The sequence below is a fragment of the Gymnoscopelus microlampas genome, assembly GCF_963454915.1.
Source record: "Gymnoscopelus microlampas genome assembly, chromosome: 5".
Taxonomy (NCBI): Eukaryota; Metazoa; Chordata; class Actinopteri; order Myctophiformes; family Myctophidae; genus Gymnoscopelus; species Gymnoscopelus microlampas.
In genome coordinates, this window is record NC_139942.1 from 20,209,883 (window position 1) to 20,222,382 (window position 12,500).

The 12,500-nt window shown below is 43.5% G+C and overlaps 1 protein-coding gene across 5 annotated transcripts in view; it reads right to left on the reverse strand.

Annotated features, from left to right (window-relative positions):
* Positions 1 to 12,500, reverse strand: part of LOC311046045 (partitioning defective 3 homolog) — a 361,319-nt gene that overhangs the window by 219,807 nt on the left and 129,012 nt on the right. For all 5 annotated transcript variants that reach the window (XM_084058141.1, XM_084058140.1, XM_084058142.1 and 2 more), the window contains exons 4-5: positions 8,157 to 8,389; positions 6,425 to 6,568 (exon numbers count right to left, since the gene is read on the reverse strand). In XM_084058141.1, coding sequence (XP_083914267.1) covers positions 6,425 to 6,568; positions 8,157 to 8,389 — 377 coding nt within the window. The remainder of the gene's footprint in view (positions 1 to 6,424; positions 6,569 to 8,156; positions 8,390 to 12,500) is intronic.

Consider the following 12,500-nt stretch of genomic DNA (forward strand, 5'->3'; position numbering starts at 1 on the left):
TTTTTGAAAAATCGTAAAAATGTGTGCAAATCTTTTGAATATATATATATATATATATATATATTTTCTAAAGCGAACATTTGAGTTAAAAATGTTGTTTCCAAAAAATATATGTAAAAAATAGCAGATCTACAAGCTCGTAGCGCAATAGCCCAAAGTATAAAATAATGGTTAGAGCTATAATAAAAATCTAAAATGACACAGAATGCGTTCCTGGTCTTAATGGGTTAAAGCTCAGCCATCTGTTCAAACGACAACACACACACACACACACACACGTCACGCCAGGCTTTCAGCTGAAGCAGCCCTATACATACAGCACCCTATCCACACAGTGCCACACAGTGGCTCCAGGAGTACTAGAGAGCGAAATGGGGGGAAAAAACGGTTCCCGGTTTGATTCCCTGAGTTAGTGTCCCGAGTGTCCTTGAGCAAGACACTGAACCCCTAAACTGCACCCGATGAGCGTGGTGTCCACACTTGCAATGAAAGTGAAATAGTACGTACGCGGGAACACACATTGGACACGCAAGTCTACACGAGGCACACACACACACACACACACCTAAAAATAAACAAACACCGTCTCCTCTCAGAGGTGGAAATCGATGCAGGCAGGGGGGGGTGTGTGTGTGTGTGAGTGCGTACGTGACAAGGTTGAGTTGTTAGAACTGAATAGTTCAGCTCTGCAGTTCACTGCTCTGCAACTTAATTGGTTGATTTGCAACCCACTCTATGCTTGTCTGGAGTTCTGACACGCACTCGAATGACACACACACACACACACACACACACACACACACACACACACACACACACACACACACACACACACAGTAAAGTGCTCACAGACAGACTCACAGACATGCACATGTACACACTTATGGCTGATGCACATCCATCAATTCACAGACATATGCATGCAGGTATGCAAACTTTTACTGGTGCACATGCACGCACGCACGCACGCACACACACTCCCACATACTCCCTCTTCCACCCACACTCTCCCACCTCCAGCCCTGTGGACAGTGATGCTGTGCTGGCCTCCATTTTGCGTCAACACCTCATTAACACACCCGTACTGACAGCTCACCATCGCCATGACTACACTACCTGTTGCCGAAAACCAGAGGACGGGAGATAAGAGAGATAAAGAAGAGATATATGAAGAGGGAAAGACAGAGGGAAAGAGAGAGAGAGAGAGAGAGAGAGAGAAAGAGACAGAAACAGAGCGAGAGAGAGGTGAAGAGAGAGACACTCAAACTATCAGTTCAGTTGTCACTCTCCACCACGGAGCCAATGGCTGTGCTGGAGGGAGATGTTCACAAAGGAGGAAGAGCTCCATTCATGTTCACTTCTACAGCATCTCCTATTCTGCTCTCTGCTCGCACTGACACACAGACTTCACCAAAGAAAGAACAGAGTGTTATACTGATGAAGAGTGTTATACAGACAGACAGACAGATAATGTAGATCAGTGGTTCTCAAACTTTTTCACGTCAAGGACTCCCAAAATGGTATGTATTTGGCCGCGGACCCCCACCTCAAAATATTTTGTTCCAGGGACCCCCAGAAGCAAAGATTTGAGTTACAAAAAAAATAAATATATATATATTCAAAGGTTTGCACACATTTTCAGTTTGTTTCAAAAATAGCAGATCTACAAGCTCATAGCCGCTCATAGCCGATCTACAAGCTTGTAGATCGGCTATTGTCAAATAGCCTTGGTACAATATAAAACAGGGCTACAGTGGTTCATGTATGTTTTATAATGTAATCATTTATATCTGCAAAGTAACTAGTAACGTTTCAAATCATTTTTCAAATAATTGCAGTGGAGTAAAAAGTACAATATTTGCCTCTGAGAAGATGTAGTGGAGTAGAAGTAAAAGTATAGACAATTGGAAATACTCCAGTAAAGTAAAAGTACCTCAAAATTGTACTTAACACATCGGGTGCCAAACACGGTCTGAACCGTGTTTTCACAGAGTAGCGCTTTGGTGCCGAACACGGTCTGAACCGTGTTTTCACAGAGTAACGCTTTGGTGCCGAACACGGTCTGAACCGCGTTTGGTGTCTTTCTTTTTTTCCACACGGGAGGGGCTGGAGCAGCTCTGGAATCACCCGTGGTGATTCTGAGAAGGATAGGCCAGATGGATCACCGTGTCAAAAAACACGGCTCCCATCCGCTTCCGCTCTATCTCCTTCTCTAAAACCCCTATCACTCCGAAACTTTTTACGCTGGGGAAAACGACTCATTTTGTATGCACGATCGCTCCGCCATTGTTACTCGCGTGAGAGATGTTATCGTTCCAGGCGTTAGCCAGGACCATCGGGCAAAATGGAGGCATGCTTTTTTTTCACATGGAATGCACGTCGTGGAGTCTACAGTTTAAACAGCGCTGCGCAGCTCAACGGTGAGATTTCGGCACCGAACGTAATCTGTTATTATAAAATGCTGGCACCCAATGTGTTAAGTACAGTAGCTGAGTAAATGTACTTGGTTACTTTACACCACTGCTACTCTCTTAAACGGTAATTCTATTGCGTTTTCATTCTGCGATCCATTCTAGTATAGCTTACACAATTCTCTTGTTCCTTCATAGCCTAGTCTACAGTAGTTAAATGCTAACATCTTCACTTTAACCCATTAAGACCTGGAACCGTGTCATTTTCAGATTTGAGCTAAAAAGCATTATTTTACACTTTGGGCTATTCAAAAATAGCAGATATACAAGCTCATAGCGCGGCACCGAGTGCCGCGCTATGAGCTTGTAGATCTGCTATTTTTGAAAAATCGTGAAAATGTGTGCAAATCTTTGAATATATATATTTTTAAAGCGAACATTTTTAACTCAAATCTTTGCTTCTGGGGGGTCCCTGGAACAAAACATTTTGATGGGGGTCCGCGGCAAAATACATATAATTTTGGGGGTCCTTGACATGAAAAAGATTGAGCACCACTGATATAGAAACATACGTTTTTCAGAATACTGTTGGGATTTAGGAGACATGTAGAATCGGCTACAGGTCTCAATGGGTTAACGACGTGTCATTTCCTCTGTGATTCCATGCCATACTGTGTTGCATTCTCCTTCCCCTGAACGTGAATTCCAATTTGCTTATGTTTTATTACATTGCCAGGTTATATTGCATTCTAATGTGTTTTCATTTGATGTGTCTGGCTTCTATTGGCTGTCTGCTCTCTGTTCTCTCTATATACACCGTCCTCTCCTCTCACAGGGAATGTTGTACTGTTCACTAGACAGAATGAAGTCTGCTGTTGCAATTGTTCTCCTTATCTATTCCTTCAAGGGCTCTGTGATCACATGGTGTCCTGCTCTTGGGCAACTTAACCCATTAAGACCTGAGGCGATTCTTAAAAATGTTTTCTAAATCCTAACAGTTTAAAAAAAAAAAAAAAAAAAGTTTAAGATTTTTTAAAAATAGCAGATCTACAAGCTCATAGCGCGGCACACATATTTTCAAAAATAGCAGATCTACAAGCTCGTAGCGCGGCACTCGGTGCCGCGCTACGAGCTTGTATATCTGCTATTTTTGAATAGCCAAAGAAATCTAAAGTGACACAGATGCGTTCCAGGTCTTAAAAGGTTATGTGTTTCTCATGGTGTGTGTGTGTGTGTGTGTGTGTGTGTGTGTGTGTGTGTGTGTGTGTGCGTGTGTGTGTGTGTGTGTGTGTGTGTGTGTGTGTGTGTGTGTGTGCGCTTGTGTGTGTGTGTGTGTGTGTGTGTTTTGCAACATCCCTGTTGGACAGAGACACTGAACATGACCGGTCTCGGAGAGACTTGGAAGAGACAAAACAGAACAACTCTGTCAGATAGCGACACACAACAGAGCGACCACAGCTACATAACACAGAGACACAGCTGGGGCGTGTGCGACGGTGCGCGTGTGTGTGTGTGTGTGTGTGTGTGTGTGTGTGTGTGTGTGAGAGAGAGAGAGATCTCACTGTCACAGAGGAGAAAGGAAAGAACAAACCACCATCACGTCCTTCAAACAATACAGACAGTATAACCTTCCATCAAGTCACTCATTCACCTTTCAACACACACGCACACTCGTGTGTGTGTGTGTGTGTGTGTGTGTGTGTGTGTGTGTGTGTGTGTGTGTGTGTGTGTGTGTGTGTGTGTGTGTGTGTGTGTGTGCGTCAGTGATGGGCTGTCTGGCTACAGGCACTCCACAGGGGATCCATGGCAGGTCATTAATACTGACTGCACTCCTCATCTGTGACCTCTACACTCACAGTAACCTGTTCGTACAGTCCCAGAGAGAAGATATGGACCCAAACGGACCATGAAAAAACCTGTTTCATTCATTGACACGTCCGACTGTCCCACTTGTAAAACAATGAACATGAACCGCAACACTACGGTTAAGTACGAAGGGCTTCCGTTTCGATGTCATTAAAACCCACATGTTCATCATATTTTCAACATGTCATCTCCCTTCCTGTCCTAAACATAAAGAAATGAAAAATGATTTCCGCCCCAGGGATTAACCCTTTTAGACCGGGAATGGATCTGAGTGTTTCTTTGGATTTCTTTGGCTATTCAAAAATAGCAGATCTACAAGCTCATAGCGCGGCACCGAGTGCCGCGCTATGAGCTTGTATATCTGCTATTTTGTCTTTAATTTGTGCAAATCTTTTTTAACACAAATCTTTGCTTCTGGTGATTCTACGAATGTTTTCTAAAATAGTTTTTTTGAAAAAACGTATGTTTCTACTTCAGTGGTTCTTCAGTGGTTCTCGGTGCCGCGCTACGAGCTTGTAGATCTGCTATTTTTGAATAGCCAAAGTAAAAATGTATTTTTTAGCTCAAATCTAAAAATGACACACAGATCCGTTCCCGGTCTGAATGGGTTAATATAGCGAGCCTCGTTTAATCTGATCTGGTTCAGAATTGCATCCAGATGGGTCTCCGTACCGTCCTGACAGGTAGATGCAGTACGTGGTGCCTTTCACCGAGAGATTTAACCTGTTATTTATGGAACTAATGGATTAACTGTTGACCGGACGGTCCATGACATAAAAGTGAAACATTATCGTAGTATATTTGACCTATCGGCGACTCACAGTGATATACGTACCGTATAATGTCTACAGGTCTTTGTGAATTCAAGATGAAATGTCCCCCACAAGTTCTTAACCACTTAAAGGGATAATTCACCCTCAAAATGACTTTTTTTCTATCGGTTACTCACCCCATGGAGACTTGAATTCATGGATTTATTTTATTTTTTGTCGCATTCCTAAGCCAATACTTTGATGAGCGGCAGTGGTTCCGGTAGGAGACACAAAGAGTCTCCTTTGTGTCTCCTACCGGAACCGCTGCCTACCGGTCCACTGGTCATCAAATTATCGGCTTAGGAATGCCACAAAAAATACAAATATCCATGAGTTCCTTGCGTCCTTGTGTCTCAATGGGGTGACGTTTTTTTTTTGGTTGAACTATCCCTTTAAGCCCTATTTTACACATGGCGCTAGGATCGCTCACAACGCTAAGACGCGTTGTGAGTTTGAACTTTTTGCTATTTTTGATGATGTGCCCAAAACAGGGACGCCAGGTTTGAAAGTGGTTAACTCCTTCAAAGCCCATGGGCTCCATAACTGTCTCCCTTATCGGGCTGGCAGAGTGATAGAAGTGGGTCACATTCTGGATATGATAGACATACAGTATCGAGGCTCAGGGAAGAGGGGCTGGACTGAGAGGGAAGGGGAGACAAGGTTTGCATCACCTTCAGGACCAGAATTGGGCTTATATATAATAATGTAGACCAGTGGTTCCCACACTTTTTAGCTCAAGACCCAAAAAGAGAAATTAGACGTTTGCCCCGGGACCCAAACTAGTGAAAATAGCAGATCTACAAGCTCACAACGACTGTGAGCTTGTAGTTCGGCTATTTTCACTACTTCTTAAACAAACGTTTTCAAATTTATGGATTTTTTTTCACTTTTTTATTTGTATTTTGTATAATGAAATGCCTTGAATTTCATTGAAAAAAATTGAAAAAAATCATTGAATTTATTTTTTTGGATAAAAAATGAATAATGTTTTGACATTTACTCGTGACCCATACAAATGTGTCCGCGACCCACAAATGGGTCCCGACCCACTGTTTGGGAACCGGTGATGTAGACCGTAGTAAATCCCACGGGTGGAAATCGGTTTCACCTTCACCCAGCTGATGGCTGCTCAGGTGGTCACACCGAGTGCTCGAGGGGGAGGGGGTGGGGTTGGGGGGGCAGATAAGGGTTAAGTATCTTGGTCATGGACACCTCGACAAATATCCTGTCTGCCGGATTGTATGTACAGTATATAATGCGTGTGTGTGTGTGTGTGTGTGTGTGTGTGTGTGTGTGTGTGTGTGTGTGTGTGTGTGTGCGTGCAACTCGTCCTACCTGCTCTTGCCTCTCCAGCCAGCGGTCGACCATGGGGTGGTTGGCGCTGAGCGAGGAGCGAGCCGTCTCCCTCTGAAACTCCCTCTGATTGGCCCATGTCCCGGCGTCTCTCGGCAGGCTGCGGTATGTGTCCACGCCCTTAGCCTGTCGACCAACCACAACGCAACGCTCACTGTCATGCTTTTCATTGGCTTGTAAAAAACGTCATTTTGTTGTTTTGGTAGGTTTTGTGTAGAGCAGAGATCCCTCTTTTCTGGACAAGGGCCCACTTGAAAATCTGTACCCTCTTAACTCTTAACTCACTGAGTGCCATTAACGTGTTTCACGTGTTTTACCGCTATTGCTCAACGTGCCATTAACGTGTTTGACGTGTTTTTGAAAAAATTGAAAAAAAGTTGTTTTTTTGTTGTTTTTTTTTGAAAAAAAATGTTCAGAACCCAAGATATCATAACCTGAAGATGTGCAGCTCCATCCACTCCTTGTTTAACTTAGAACTAAAAAAGGCTATATCTCTCTTCCTAAGCACTTTTTGTTTTCTGTGAAAAAAACTCTGGCACTTTTCAGAATCAATTCTGAAATAATTCTGGCAATCCTGGCACTCAGTGAGTTAACATGCCAGGGTTTTTCAAAAATAGTACTCAAAAACTGCCAGCAGTTTAGATGGTAAAACAGGAAAAATGTTATTTATTTCTCCGTTTATTTTTTTTAACATTGAAGTGAATGGAGCAGCAACTTTTTGGAAAATGTTATCTCCTGGTTCTTTGTGAAGAACGGAAAAACGGAAGAAATAATGAATAATTTTAGAAATGTTTTTATTTTGTTTTTGATTTTTTTTTAATGAAAACGTTTATAAACGTTTTTGGCAGGCAGAGAGTTAACAGTGGTCAGATGGGTGGGCCGCGTGCATAATTCTGAGCGTGTTTATTCCGATGATCGCTGAATCCATTGTGTTTCAGCATGGATCAATGGAACTAACATGGAATAATTTAAGATCCTATTCATCGGTATCACAATGAAAACTAATTTTTAATGGTCTTAACTCATTCAGTGCCAAAAATATTTCTGGCTATATCACCCCTGTGCCAGAGCCAAAAATACATTGTAAAAAAAAAAGTGCTTAGGAAGCGAGATACAGCTTTTTTCAGTAAGATGTTAAACAAGAAGTGAATGGAGCAGCACATCTTCAAACCATGATATCTTGGGTTCTGAACATTTTTTTTTCAAAAAAAAAAAAAAAAAAAAAAGAATTTTTTTTTTTTGAATTTTTTATTATTTTTTTATTCATGACGTCTCAGACGTCATTGGCACTCTGGGCTTATGAAAAACGTGACGTCTCAGACGTCATAGGCACTAAATCAGTTAAAGAAGAAATACCATGACTTTCTTATTTGAATACCATGACTCATTTTCTTATATTATTGTTAAAATCTTTTGGCAATTATTTGGGGGGCCCACATAAATATCGCATTTAACCAGGCAATTTATTTTGTTAACCCATTCAATCCTCTATCATTTTAGATTTCTTTGCCTATTCAAAAATAGCAGATCTACAAGCTCATAGCGCGGCACTCGGTGCCGCGCTATGAGCTTGTAGATCTGCTATTTTTGAATAGCCAAAGAAAAAAAAAAATGTACACATGCGTTCCCGGATTGAATGGGTTAAAAGAACCCCCTGTCCCAGCACAACAACAACAACAACAACAACAACACAACTATGACAACATGTCCTCACCTTCCTCTCCAGGCTGTTGCTTCCAGAGGACTGCCTCTGGCTCTTGAGGAAGCCGGCCGTGGTGGACCAGCGCGTGGGGTTCCTCCTGGACGGGGGTCCCTCTTCCGCCGGGGCCCCCCGGGGGTCTCCGGCTCCCCCTCCCCCTCCTCCTCCTCCCCCTCCTGCACTGAACAGCGGCCCGTTCACGGTCAGCAGGGCGGGGTCGCTGCTGCGGCGCACGTGGAGCGGCATGTCTGGGGTTAAAGAGAGAGAGAGAAAAGATCAGATCAAATCAAGTCACTCAGACTTGGTAAGGAGCGGCCTGGGGTAGCGGTCCAGGCTCCTAGGCTCCAAAGTAGCCTGACAGCGCGTCGCGGCCGGGTTCGAGTCCCGATCCGGACTCCCTTTGCTGTCAGACTACTATCCTATCAATAAAGGCATTAACCCATTAAGACCTGGAAATGTGAAATTTTTAGATTTGAGCTAAAAAGCATTATTTTACACTTTGGGCTATTCAAAAATAGCAGATATACAAGCTCATAGCGCGGCACCGAGTGCCGCGCTACGAGCTTATAGATCTGCTATTTTTGAAAAATCTTGAAAATGTGTGCAAATCTTTGAATATATATATTTTTAAAGCGAACATTTTTTACTCAAATATTTGTTTCTGGGGGTCCCTGGAACAACATATTTTGATGGGGGTCCGCGGCCAAATACATATCATTTTGGGGGTCCTTGAAATGAAAAATCGCACCCTGTGTGAAGGAAGCGGTGCCTTTGGTGAGTGGCCTCCTGGTGGCGCTATAATAGGGCGGGGCGGGGCTTCAGCAATTAATGCTCGTCCCTATTGGTGGTCTAAGTCCACATACCAAATTTGGACTTGGTGGCATGCTGCAAACTAGAGTTATAGCTGTGTAAAGCCAGTGGCCTCCTGGTGGCGCTATAATAGGGCGGGGCGGGGCTTCAGCAGTCAATGCTCGTCCCTATTGGTGGTCTAAGTCCACATACCAAATTTGGACTTGCTGGCATGCTGCGAACTAGAGTTATAGCTGTTTAAAGCCCGTGCTCAAACGGACATCCAGGCTCAAACGGACAAACGGACATCCAGGCTCAAACGGACATCCAGGCTCAAACGGACATACGGACGGACATAGTCAAGTGTAGAGCGGCTGGCACCGCTAAAAAGATTGAGCACCACTGGTATAGAAACATACGTTTTTCAGAATACTGTTGAGATTTAGGAGACATGTAGAATCGGCTTCAGGTCTCAATGGGTTAAAGTGGCCCAGGCGGTTGGGCCGTCTGGGCACCTAGGCTGGTAATCCAGCCTGACAGCTTGTCGCAGGTTCGACTCCCATTCCCGACGACCATTTCTGCGTGTCCCCCCCCCTCATCTCTCTCCCCGTTCCCTGTCAGTCTAGTGTTTCTATCAATAAAAGGCAGATTTTTAGCGGATCCTGCTCTATACCTGACTTTGTCCGTGTGCGTACGTCAACGTTCTGATTGGTCAGGTGGGTCAACAAAGTGATTGGTCAAGCTTCACGTGACACGTGGCTATAAACACATTATAAACACATATCGATGACAAAATGTATCACAGGCGCCGCTACCTTCACACAGGGTGTGATTTTTTTTGCTATTTTTGAATTCGAAGACAGACGGTGGGCAGAGGATGGATTTTGCTTAAACTATTTGCCCTTAATCTTAAAAGATTAAAAGGTTTAAGTGGGTATTTTCGGTATACACAGCTAAATTTAGACTTTTAAGAGACTGTACAGCAAGACCTACTGTACAGCATGAGGTTCCAATTTTCACACTCAAACGGTTAACAAAAGTCTGTAGGTTTCATCCTGCAATCTGCCAAGTAGGTTCTGAGATATCTTTTGTGCAAAGTTGACATTTTGTCATGAGGGTGGCACTAGAGGGAAGGTCAAGAAGGTCACATTCATACGTCCAGGGAGTATGAATGCGCTCAGGGGGTTTCATGGCGATCTATCCCACCCATTACATCTTGATATGTAGGCTTATCTTGTTTACAAGTGGAAACTTTGGCCTAATGCGTCTAACAGGAAAGGCCATAAGGTCACCAAAATCAGTAGGGTTCTTCCTCCGGGGAAGAGTGTAAGTACTCAGCCACTGCCATTCCTTGTATGTATCTTGTACATAGCATACAGTAACATTGTGGCCTAATGGTGGCACTAGAGGAAAGGCCATGGGGTCACTAAATAAGTGACCCCATGGCATCTTCTAGGTAGTAGCATGATGGTGTACAGAAAATGCCATGGCGATCCAGCCAATAGTTTTTATTTTCACAGACAGAGTCATCCTAAAACTATTCACCAAAGTAAATCAAGCCAGTGCGTCTACAATACTTATGCCTCTGTTGCAATGCCAATGTATTAGTTTCATGACACATTGCAGATGTTTTGTGTGTGCGCGCGTGCTCGCGTGTGCGTGCGTGTGTGCGCATGTGTGTGTGTGTGTGTGTGTGTGTGTGTGTGTGTGTGCGTGTGTGTGTGTGTGTGTGTGCTGCAGTCACATCAGGAAGTGCCTATTGGGAAATGCTCGTTTAAGAGAATGCTTACATTAGGGCTCTTAACTTTGTTTAAAAGATGTAGTGAGTCAGAGCAAGAGAGAGACAAACTGTCATCATAACAACACGACCCCAACAATGACCGCGTACACAAACATTGCTGCCTGTGCTTCGTCTATCTATCGTTGCTGTCGGGCAGAAACCTCTCATCTCCAACTTTTTGTTTTTTCGTAAATTAACCCATTAAGACCGGGAACGCATCTGTGTCATTTTTTGATTTGAGCTAAAAAAAACATGATTTTACACTTTGGCTATTCAAAAATAGCAGATATACAAGCTCATAGCGCGGCACCGAGTGCCGCGCTATGAGCTTGTATATCTGCTATTTTTGAAAATGTTTGAAAAAGTGTGCAAATCTTTGAATATATATATTATTTTAAAGCGAACATTTTTTTACTCGAATTTTTGCTTCTGTGGGGGTCCCTGGAACAAAGTATTTTTGAGATGGGCGTCGGCGGCCAAATACATAACATTTTGGGTGGTCCTTGCTTGAAATAGACTGAGAACCACTGATATTATAGGCTATAGCAACAATAGCTTTTCAGAAAACCGTTAGGATTTAGAAGACATTTGTAGAATCTCTAGCCTCAGGTCTTAATGGGTTAATGCCCTACTTACATCATACGACAGCGTCACACAAAAGCATCCAAAGTAGCAGATCTGAACGCTTTTGGACATACAAGGTTTCTACCCCGACAGTGATAATAATATACTTTTCTAAAAAAAAAACACACCCAGTCCTCTCCAACAAATACCAGAGGCTTATTGGACTGGTGGTGACGTCCGGGAGAGGACCGCACAGTGGAGGAGGAAGACTAAACCAGAGAATTGAAAGTGAAGACTTGTTTGACAAAGCTTTGGACGATCTTCTCAACACGAGGACAGCCAAGAGTCATCATGTTCCCACCATGTCCAAGGAGGAGGAGAGGAGAGGGTTCTGGGAAGCGGTTCTTGGTTGATGTGGACGAGACATGAGCGCCCCTACTGGTGGGCTTCTGATTGATTGATTGAACTTTTTATTAGGCAAAAGAATGTAAAACAACACAGTTACATTTATAATACTTTTGTCTAAAAGGTCCGACCAAAAAAAGTCCTTGCGGACTTGTTTCCGTTGGGGTCCTTGAGTTAATTTCATAGACATATATAGTAGCAAGTCCAAACAGTTCAAATCAACATGAAAATACAGAGAAAAAACATACCACTACGTAAAAAAAAAAAGCATGAAAATTAAAAAATATATATACAAAAAAAGGGGAGGGGGGGTCGTCTGGGAACGGGAAACTGGTAATACCTCCTCTTATGGCCTCCAGAAAGATGAGTTTTTAGGGCTGTTTTAACCCATTACATCCCCCGCCAACGGCTAATCTCAGAACGTCCATCGTAGTGCCAAGCTATTTCTTACCTTTTTTGTTTTTTTGATTCCGTCATAGGCCCCGCTAAATCCGTTTAAAATCCGCGTTCATTTGGTTCGACACAAACACGGGATCCGACATTACAAAACGCCGAAGACGGCGACGCGATCCGACCAGCCATTTTGGAGAACGAGAGCAAAACGTTACAATGGGGGATGCGGAGAGCACAACAACAAACCGAGATAATGGCTTCCAAAGTTGATCGCTAGACAGGAAACGGAGGCGGGACAAAAACCGGAAACAGTATTATTTCGTTTCCGGTCCGCCCCCTTCGAAACCGGAAGTGCAAAAAAAATCCGGAATCTGCACCTGCACGATTTAACATGGGAAAACACCCGCCCCGTAGGACTACGGGATTGG